Source organism: Centrocercus urophasianus, unplaced genomic scaffold (genome assembly GCF_019232065.1).
Source record: "Centrocercus urophasianus isolate 14NV4802_14NV808 unplaced genomic scaffold, USGS_Curo_1.0 seq_9, whole genome shotgun sequence".
Taxonomy (NCBI): domain Eukaryota; kingdom Metazoa; phylum Chordata; class Aves; order Galliformes; family Phasianidae; genus Centrocercus; species Centrocercus urophasianus.
Window position 1 is genome coordinate 648,008 of NW_024885532.1, and position 11,304 is coordinate 659,311.

Sequence of the window (11,304 nt, forward strand, 5' to 3'; positions counted from 1 at the left end):
ACACAAGGTACAAAACCTGATATGTTGCTGCTTCTCTCAGATTTTTCACAAAAGCCTGTGCTGCTGGAGCTGCGGTTGAGCTGCTGCTCCAGACATAAATAACACTGTTGGTAGTTTCTGAGAGAGAAGTGCAAGACCCAGCTCCAGGACATTTAGCATCACAGAATTTTCCATCCAAGTCCAGATTATGCAGTGAGCTCACCCTCACTATATTCACTAGTGATTTAGGCAATGGAGTAGAAAGTATACCCTTTAAGCATGCAGATGACAAGATGACTGTCAGCATGCTTGAGGATAGCATTCAGTTCAAAGCAATTTATAGAAATTGGGGAAATGGTCTGAAAACACAGGATGTAATTCAGTGAGGACAAGTGCAAAATTTATGCTTATAGGAAGATAACCAAAACTGCAAAAATTGGGTCTGCCTGCTTAGGCAGCATTACTGCACTCAAAGGTCTTTGCAGATCACAAGCTGGATATCAGGCAAATATGCTGTGAAAAGGGCAAACAGCAGAATAGGACGTGGAAATGAGAATACAGACTGCAGTCATCAGATTTCTGAGGCACTTGTTTCCACCACACCTCCTGCAATGCCAGGAGCAAAACCTCTTGGAATCAGGACACATGATTTCAGGAAAACAGGCAACTTGCTGCCAGCACCCAAGGCAATCCCACAGAAAGGAGGATTCTGCACTTGGCTTGTTGCGCTGACTGCTATGAAAGCCAGTGGGTTAGAGGGCTAGATGCCTTGCTGGTGCAATTTAATTTGGCTCCAAAGCTAGTGCAATACACTAGTTTACACTTCCTTAGAAACAATTTGTAAGATCTGATGCAAAATTTCAATTAGTCATTCCCTGTTCAGGTTCTCTAGCATGCCAATTTCTAGGAGGAGAGTGGTATGTTGTGAAAATGCAGTGTAGTGTCTAAAACACCTGACCCCTAAGAGCCTATATGTGAAAAGCATGATGTTTCTGACATCCTTCAGCAGATTGTACCATCTCACTTTATTGCCAACAATCTAACAGTGTCTTTTGGAAAGAAAGAAAACAAATAAACAAAAAGGTAAGGTTGAGAGAACAAAGCTTTTTTCAATTCATAGAATCATATGAATCATAGAATGGTTTTGGGTTGGAAGGGACCTTTAAGATAATCTAGTTTCAAAATCCTCTGCTATAAGCAGGGACACCTTCCTCTAGACCAGGTTGCTCAAAGGTTGCCTGGCCTTGAAGGCCTCCAGGGAAGGGGCGTCATGCACACTTTCATATATTTACTAGGTATTATCCTTCAAAGATTCTGTCTGCTTCAGCAGGAACCAGTCACAGCACAGACCAGCAGCAGAAAGTTACTTTCTGAATTACTCTATTGATTTTCCAGTGATCCAGGTTTTGCATTTGGCCTGTATTTGGTGCTGTGTTCATTTAAGTCCCGCAGATCTGAAAGAGGGTGTGGAAGAACTGACCAAAGCTCAGTAACAGCTCCAAAGTTCTGGGCAAAACGTGGTGTGGAAAAGCAAAGCAAAAGAAAGTTTCTGCAGAGAACACCACCTCTATTTCACGTATTTGATGCAGAAAAGCACAAAATAATGAGAGGTTAAAGATTAGATAAAAATAGTAATATTGAAAGCATGCATTCCACAGGCTTTGTTTGCATGAATCATCTCCTTGAAGGCTATTTCAATCCAATCCTCTACCCAGACTGAATTGTTGGAGAGCCATTCAATTGCATGAGAATAATGATGTTTAACACATCAGCATTATTTGAAGAGCACCAGACTGCCCAAGACCAGGTGAATCCTTGCTGTGTGACTCTCAGGAGGATGCCAGCGGAGCACCCCATGAGCAGGGGAGCAGATGGACCTGCCTTCCAACATGTCTTGAGAGGATACATGTGGCATGTCTGTGATGGGCAAAGGGCATGAATGGCCCCAGGTACTTTGTGTGCCAGCCTTAGGGGCAGCAGGAAAGCTTAGGGAAGGGAGGCATCTTTAGCAGCTTTGAGTTGCTCTGGTCTAAGTGGTACAGTGATCGACCAAGCAGCCATTGCATACAGAAATCCAAAGAAAAAGATGTAATATCATCCCCTAAATCCTCTGTAGAGATGATCCTCAAAGAAATAGTTGTCTCTAGGCCAACAAGATATTTCATGAAAAAATGAAGACAACTTCCACCACCTTACTGCATAACGAAGCTCCTGTTGGGAAAGGCTGCCTCTCACCTCTCTGCCAGCAAGGGATGAGCATCCTTAGCTTAACTCTCTCCCTGTAAGCAATGGAAGTTTCTGCAAAAAAAACCAAAAACAAACAAAAACAAAAGACATTCAACTCCACAATCACATGACAATTCATAATGCATTTCCTTGTGGGTATCTAGTTCAGTCTTTTTCTGTTGCTGTGGTCAAATTCTGAATTTCATTTTGATTGAGGATTATTTCTGCTTAATACTTTATGATTTTGAAATTCCACCTCATCATTACCTGATCAGAAACAAACAGTAGTAATGCAAACAAATGGTTTACCCATTTATAACTCTAATGATCATGAAAGGAAAGGAATTAAAGGAAGTAAGCTTGGGAGGGAAATAAAGCTTTTCAAACACAAAATTTATCCCACATGGCTTAACTCCTTTCACTGCCCACCCTATATTGCCCTACACATCAGTTCTACTGGCTCATTTCCAAAGTGGATGGGAACAGAACACATAGCAATGACGTTTGTGGGAAGGGGGCAGCATGAGGACGCTGGTAGAAGGGCTGCTAGAGCAGTAAGACAGCGACATAGCAGCCCTCTGCACAGCTGGGGACTCCTGTCTGCAGAGGGAACAGCACCGAGATAACAAGAAGGCTCATTTCTGCATATATTAAATTCACTTGTAGGTGGCTGCCATGGGACAAATCATCTGAAGACAAACTGCTAGAGCAGCCTGAGGCAAAGGGCAAACTTTCCTTCATTTGCCATAGTGCTCCGCAAAAAAAAAATATAGCAGCGGTGGCAACACAACAGAATATATCTTCCATGACTACAAACTTTCTTGTACTCTGGAGGCCACATTAACAGCACCCTTAGCTGAATCTTCTACTACACATCACTGGAAGTCAAGGATGCCCATTTTATCCCACAAGCGTTTAGAGCCTGCTTCATCTCTAAATTAAAAACCAGAATAACAACCAGCAAATCGGTCCTCCCTGTTTTCGGATCAACTAAGTTTGGTCATTTTCAGGAAACGCCCCATTACCCAAAACAATTACAACCATTGTCACATCTCCAATGAGTTTAGTTTGGCTTTTAGTGTCTGGAGGGAAAACTACCCAGCATAGCTGCTATGTTTAAGACTGCTTCATAGCTGGGTGCTCCTGAAGTTTTTTTATTCCACCACTTTATGAATTTGCCCAAGCTGTACCAAGGTATTGGAGAACATACAGGCTTTAACCAGGCAAACTGTCCCATTGCCTTTCTTCTGACCTCTCCCCACGGACCAGCTCACCTTCTGAATGTTCAGTGCTTCAGTAGATTTTTCCTTCTTCTATTCACTGTAGCCAATGAGCACTGATTCACTTCCAGGACTAATATTAGCCATAAAATAGCACCTCAGATTCATGCAGACTATTTTTGGAACTGTATCGAACTACTTCTGCTCAGCTGATGTGGTAGCACTGCTTATATTCCAGATTATACATGCAATTTTCTGAGGGTAAAATATTCCTTTCCAGAAGTTTTCATTAACAGTCTCTATTACCTACATAATTGGATGGCAGCATTTAGCAGTGATTAATTGAAATTTAACATGCATTTGAGGATTAAAAAATGCTGCCCTTACCCGTCTGTCCCAGAGGAGAAAAGGTGAAGGGAAAACAGAGCTGGCTTTCCTTGTGATGAAGATGCACGGTACCATTCTCAACAGAATAGAGCATTTCTCAACAGTGTCCTGATAACAACTATAATTAGGTATTCAATCACATACAGGGTAAGACCAGCCAAACAAATGCATGCTTGCTAAGGGAAATAGCCCATGGAAAGATTATATGTTTGCTGAACGAAAAGTAAAATGTATAATGAAACGCTCAACACTCTGGAGCCTAGCAGTTGCCCAACAAACTGCCTATTTTCCTATACAGTCATCAGTCAGAGCTATCTTTGTTATTCCTACTGTGCTACACCATGCATGTCTGTGTCTCAAGGTCTGATCCTAAGCCTAGTACTACTGACAGAAGTCTTTCACTTACACTCATCAATTTTAGATCAGATTTCATGACATGAGAGTGGCCTCTGAGCCTGAAGGACAGCTTTTGACCCTCACATCTACAAGTCATAATAACACTTGAACTTGGCAGCAATGCTGAGAGTTCACAAAAATCTCTGTATCATCTCCTCTGCCCCTGTGTCTGCAGAAGTTAACGGACAGCCCATGTGGAGGAAAGGGGCAATTAGCCACAAGTGATTTAACATGACAAAGCAAAATAAAGGCACTGGAATTTACTCTCTACTTCTGTATTCTAGACTTTCTGTAGCAGACTGTGTGCTTCAAATACATGAACCCATGCCCTGCATGTCCTCTTTGCTCTGCCTTCACTGAAGGAAAAACACAATATGAAAAGGTAGATCCTCCTTGTGTCACACACTCCGTGATAGCTAACCCTGCCAATAGTATGAAGTTTTCAGAGGAAATATTCAATTAGAAATCCTACTGCCAAATCATTCCAGTTTCCTTTCTATGCAACAATCAACAGCAATACTTACGTATATGCACGTGAACTCTGCAGGATTTCGTAGGGGTTGTTTCAGGGAAGATGCACGTAGCTTCCTCTTTGCTCTTATCTGGTCTTCATAATTCTTACAAATAGTCATCAAATTGAAGAAAATTGGTAGCTCATCTGACAAAACTACCTGCCACATGGTCTCAACTGCCATACCTCTGCATGAGCTCATCTTCTGCTGCCCTCCTCTTGCCCTGGCCAGTCCCTGGCACTAGAGCCCATACACACGCAAGAGGAGCCACAGCCATTCACCAGCATACCAGAAATAATAATGAAAGTGGTTTTCTTTCATCCAGCTCAATTAGTTGACATCTTATGACTGTAGAAACATTAGAAGCACTGATACCATGTGGCTAAAGAAGAGAGGAGGGAGGTGGTGCTGCCAATGTTTCTGCAGCAGTCTGCAATTAAAGTGATTGAAGCCAACTGTGAAACCAGAAGATGTTCTGATTTCTCTCTACTGCTTGTAGAGGGAAGCTGGGTAAGCAAAGCCTGAAAGCACAAAAAGGACCTAGTTTCTAGGTGAGGATCAGGCTCGTCTACCTACAGGCCCACTTAAAAGATATATGGAGATAAGAAAGTGCTGGTAAACAGATTATGCCTCAGACTGAAGAGCTGCAAGTCACTCTGGAGAATCATCTTTCTTTCATGGTGATTCTGCATGACACCATGCAAGCAATTTAGATCAGTTATTCACAAATGGCACTTCCTGGTTTGTCTGTAGTTTCCCAAGTCTGATATAAGACTCTGGACCAATGAATGGCTGCGAATTAAAGCAATGTTTCAAAAAGTTTATGTGCAAAGAGGAGCTTATTGAACTCTGGTGAAGGTTCAGGCAAGGTCTGAGGCAGCATGGTCTCTTTAAGCCAAAGATGAGAGAAGATTTGGATAGGCTATGGAGTACCGCCTGGTCTTCATGCAGAGCTGCTCTGAATGGCCATGTATTACCTTCTTCTTGAAACAAATCTGAAAATAGAGGTTTTGTTCTCTTTTCCTGCCCAAGTCAGATACTTGGAGGTGACCCCAGTTTGAAACCACAGTGCCCTGGATCCCTGGCAGTTGCAGATATGGTGCTGGGAAAGTCCATTTTTGCTTCCAGTAAGGCATTGTACCACCAAGGTGGGATAAATACCAGCCCCTGCTGCACAGAGGTGTAATGGATTAAGTAGCAGATACATTAAATGATCCCTAACTACAATTAGCTCCCTCTGTGCTTCTAACACTACAGCCTCATACAAATGACTTCTAATGACACGTGCAGTAACTGGGAACACGGTAATAGCTGTATAAACAGTTGCTGATCCCTGAGCTGCTGCACAGCAATGTATTTTACAATGATTGAGAAACTCTGGATATTTTTTAAAAGTGGCTCTAGCAATTGACCTAGAGAAATGCTCTGTTCAGTTGAGAACAGAGGTGATGCCCTTCCCCTAGTGGTAACAGATTGTTAGACACTCCCAATCTTAATTGTGCCCATTACCACTCTTTCCCTACAGCATGATTAACAAAACAAATAACATTCTACCAACTCGTGCCTATGATGTAGGCATCCAAGCAGAGTTACCATGGTCTTCCTAAAACTTTTCTTATCTAAGTGGTTCTCTGCAGCTACACTAACATACCAACTGTTCAGAACTGAAATCTTGCTCCCCTAATAGTAAAACGTAGACCTTATTGCTGAATAGGATCTATAAATTGTACCAAGGCCATGAGGCTGCTAGGCAGCTGGGGCCGATATGCGTGGACCAGGCTGCAAGATAAGGGACTGAAGCCTGCAGTTTCAAAATGCAAGGTACTGTGATTTTGTATTTTTTTAATAATCTCTTTTGATCTTGTTCCTCGAGCTAAGGATGATAATGAGGTTTTTATTCAAGAACAGTCTTTTGGTTCAAGGAGCATGGAAAATTGCAGCTTTTGGGAATCATGAATCCTGAAAGCAAAGGCTCAAAAGAAAGCAAGTTTGCAACTTCAGCTATCTCATTAATAACTAGCCAGTGCTAATTGCATATCGTCTAGTCACCAAAAATAAGCAGAAAATGCCACAGTTCTTGAAAAGCACATCATTCCCAAAGAAAACTTCATTTCTTATGTGAGCTGAAAATTTGACTCCGTTAGACGCTTGCTTTTAATGTAGAAACAATGTTGTAATATGTTTCACCTGGCCTTGAAATGGCAACACAGCTTATTCTGTTTGGTGGTTGGGTTTCACTTTGCAGGAAACGGAGAATAAATTTAATTTTCTCTTTCATAAACACATACATACTAATTTAAATGTGATCTGCTGCTATTTGAATACTACAGGGCTACCTCAGCACAAGAAAGTGCTGCCAGCAAAGCATGATCTATCCTAGGAAGGCAGAACATCATGAGTGGCAGAGGGCAGAAGATAGCTCCTGCATCTGACCAGGTCTGAGAGATGATACCTAAGCCGGTGTCTGATGCCATACTATAACCTGCACTTGCTGTGCCATACTTAAAACTGCTTCACTGTAAAGAAGACATAAATGCATTTCATCTGTAGTGTTCTTTGTTCGCAGCAATAAAAGCTAGAAGCAGAATTGCAGTTTTTCAGGTAAGCAATATTTCTCCATTTTCAGTTTGGAGGGTTCAAGATTGCAGTGAAGTACAGATCAGCGGTACAAGGATACTAAACTGAGGGTCAATCAAGTATTCTGGGAAATTTTACCTAGCTTTATTTAAAATATACCTTATTCTTAAAGACATAAATTTGTGTGACAGTGGTATCACCAAGCAGAAGAAGAGAGAGAAAACTTTTGTCTGAACGCTAATCTGCGTTTGTTTAAAACAAGCTTCGTAGTCTATCAAATTCTTCTGACGCCAAAGCTGCTATACTCTGAACTAACGTGGAGAGGTAGGGGATGCCCCACTGAAATCCTCAAGGTCAGGGTAAATGAGGCTCTGAGCTCTCTGATCTTGCTGTAGGTGTCCCTGTGAATTGAAGACTCCCAGAAGCATGCCTCTTGTCTCACCTGAGACATCTAAAGGTTAGATGTTCAGGTCTGAACTAGTCTCCTCGGGCTGCCTTTGTCGTCATTGGAGAAAAACAGGTGTGTCAAAAGAGTTAATCATTTATCTTTGAAAATTCTCTTACGAGAAGATAGTATGCCCTGGAGGAAACTAGATCTCTCCCCTGATGGCAAAGGGGGACTCTAGGATGACTGGCTCCTCTTTAGACATCTAGTGTTTCTATGTCTGAAGTTAGATGAGGTTAATTTCATCCTTGGTTACCATTCTCTCAGGTTAAAACAGTATCAAGAAAGGTTATATCTTGAATTCACTGTGGAGAGATCCAAACTGCCCATGGCAGATGAGAAGCTATTTCAGAGACAAGTCTATCTAGTTCCAATTTGCACTAAATGAGAAGCAAGATCAGAGCCTTTAACAGTATCTGTGCTTTCCACCTTTCTTCTGCTCTTTGAGAAGCAGTCTTTAGTCATTTAAATTGGTTTTTTTTTTGCCACTATCAAACTCTTTTTTTTTCTTAAAAAGCGTTTCTACCAGTTTCATACTCTGATGACTTCAGGGGAATATGACCATATTCAGGAAACAAACCGTGGTCAGGTCAGGTCACAGGAGTTGGATCCTGAGACCTGTATCTGCGCTGAGCATTTTTTGGCTTCCATGAAAGCAGAACACTGTCTCTGATTTCATGGCTACAGTCTACTGATGAGTTCAAATTAATGAATATAAGATACAGTGGTATAGTTTCACTTTCTGAAAAGCTAGGACTAATGCATGGTTTTGCAAAACCTAAGCCTCTAACTCTCTCTAGTTTCCTATAAGTGTGTTTGCTGCCCTTGTAGGTTTGCATGTAAGCAGCAATTGTCATCTTAAATGTAGGAGATTAAATAAAGCAAAGGTAAAATTAATCATTAATCATTATTCAGCAGAATTAATCAAAATTCAACAGAAGGTGGGTGGAAGGGTGAAATCAAACTTAGGAGTGAAGGGGATCTTAGTCAGATCTGGGTATGTTAACAAAACCTTATTCTTCCCCTTTACTAAAACCTATCATAAAGACGTTTGCTGCAATGACAAGAAATGTAATTGAATGCATTTATCGTAACAATAAGTTAAAAATAAACATCTGATTTTTGTAAAGCTTAAGGAAGATTTCTGCAAACATGGCATCTGAACACGCAGACAATGTTACTGCTCTGTCAGACCCTTCGACAAGTTGCAAGGATGAAAATTTCTTACAGGTGAAATCCTACCTCTCTGCCTTTTATGGCCTAATTTTCCTGGTGTGCTTCCCAGGGAACATTGTGACCATTTTTGTTTACTTTGTCAAGATGAGGCCCTGGAAAGGCAGCACCATCATTATGTTAAACCTGGCTGTCACTGACTTACTGTATGTGGCTACACTTCCTTTCTTTATACACTACTCTGCTAATGGAAATAATTGGATTTTTGGAAACTTCATGTGCAAATTTATTCACTTTGGCTTCTACTTCAACATGTACAGCGGTATTATCTTCCTTAGCTGCTTCAGCATCTTCCGCTTTCTTGTAGTCGTCTACCCAGTTAGATGCTTTTTCATTCGAAAGAAGAGATGGGCAGTGGTGACTTGCACAGTAATTTGGATGATTTCACTGGCAATGATTAGCCCCTTTGGCACCTTGATCTCCATTAAGCATACACAGAACAGGACAATCTGCCCAGATCTGTCTTCTGCAGAGGACCTTGACACTGCTCGATGGTATAACTGGCTGCTGACGATATTTGCCTTCTTCTTGCCCCTGGTGACGGTAACTCTGTGCTATGCACTCATTATTCAAGCCTTGGCCACAGGGCCCCATACGCAGGCTTGCTACAAACAAAAGGCTCGCAGACTTGCCATCGTCCTCTTGGTGGTCTTCTACGTGTGCTTCCTCCCCTTCCATGTCTTTCAGATGATTCGGATTGAGCTTCGTGTGCGAGTGGCTAACTGCAATCTCAAGAATATGATCCTTTTTACATTTATTCTAACTAAACCTTTAGCAGCATTAAATACGTTTGGAAACTTGTTGCTCTACGTAGTGGCAGGAGACAGCTTCCAGCATGCAATCTTCTCACTCCTCAAGTTTTGGACACACAAGAACTTGAAATAGAAAAGACTGATGCTATGCAGAGAGAGTCCAAATCTGCCTATAAACAGGCAGGCAGAACCTCTCCTTAGTCAAAGTACTCAGGCTCTCACTGCCAACGCTAAAGGAGAATTTATGTGTTCTGTGTTTTAGAGTTACACATCGTCATAACAAACAAGCAACCTCCACTTAAAAATTAAAATAAAAACGTGAAATAAAATACTGAAAAAAGTTAATTTCTCAGACGTTTTTTCTGCATTTATGTCCTGAATCCTTAATGTCTCTTTTTGAGAACAGCCCATCAATTTCAGCAAAAAATAGTTGCTTGTTAGTGGCAAATACAGATTCAGGATGGAAGTAATTTCATTTAATTTTAGTAACTTAGAAGTAAAGTGCCCAGCCTAAGCTTTGACTTCTTTTCTGATTAAAGAAGAGGGATGAGATGCTCCAGAGGGCAATTCATCACACCTACTTTAGACCTGCAGAAGGGTTCATCTCACCTCCCTGGAGACCTTGACAGAATAGATCTCTATATATAAGCTAATCACCTTAGCCTCGTGTTATAAATTTCTACTTTAGTGGAGAGAAATAAGCAGTTTTTAGAATGTGATTCACCTAATTATTCTTGATGCCTGCACTTAGACAAGATGAATCATGACCTAGAAGTGCCTGTTTCTCATCATTGACCATAGAAGGTAAATAGATCAGGCACAGACCCAAATGTAGGTGCTTTACTTTTATACTGGTTCAGTACAGAGTGGGACGAATTGTTCTTCAGAGGTGGTTAAGAAGGGGCTTATACAACAAGACCCTATTCAGTGCCTTCAATAATCTCCTGAGCATTGATGGTGCAATAGTACAAGACTACTCCTATAAGGGTTTTCTGTACTACTGTTTGTGGATTAATTGTAGTGCAGGGTTGAGAAACAGGGAGAGACTTTCCATCAGGGAATTTTAGTGACAGGACAAGGGATAATGGTTTTAAACTAAAAGAAGGGAGATTTAGGTTAGGTGTTAGGAGAAAATTCTTTGAAGGTTGTAAGGCTCTGGAACAGGCTGCTCAGAGAAGTTGTGAATATCACATCCGTGAGATATTCAAGGTCAGATTGGATGGGCAGCCTGATCTAGTGGGTGGCAACCTGGCTCATATCAGGGGGTTAGAACTGGATGGGCTTTTAAGTCCCTTCCAACTCAAGCCATTCTATGATTCTATGAGTTTGCAATTCTGTGTAAGTGGATGGATGTATAAATGGCTCAGATCCTTAGAAAATAGAGATTCATATTTGTCTTTCTTTACTCAGTGACACTCTACTTGTTCACACCAAATAAAGAGATAGTTGGACTTGATAATCTCAAAGGTCTTTTTCAATCTACACGATTCTATGGTTTTATGATTCTAAGGAGCAGCTTTGGGTAATAACACGCCTGACAAGTAATATGGGCCATTTTACAAGAAAAAAAAAACCTG

General features: G+C 41.2%; 1 protein-coding gene across 1 annotated transcript; it reads left to right on the forward strand.

Annotated features, from left to right (window-relative positions):
• Nucleotides 1–7,938: 7,938 nt before the first annotated feature.
• Nucleotides 7,939–10,013, forward strand: LOC122171442 (2-oxoglutarate receptor 1-like). The gene has a single exon (XM_042839042.1). The coding sequence runs from the start codon at nt 8,895–8,897 to the stop codon at nt 9,858–9,860; it is 966 nt and encodes a 321-aa protein (XP_042694976.1). The 5' UTR covers nt 7,939–8,894; the 3' UTR covers nt 9,861–10,013.
• The last annotated feature ends 1,291 nt before the right edge of the window (nt 10,014–11,304 follow it).

Excerpts from the sequence above, each read along its gene's own strand:
- LOC122171442 (XM_042839042.1), top strand. The coding sequence starts at position 8,895 with ATGGCATCTGAACACGCAGACAATGTTACTGCTCTGTCAGACCCTTCG.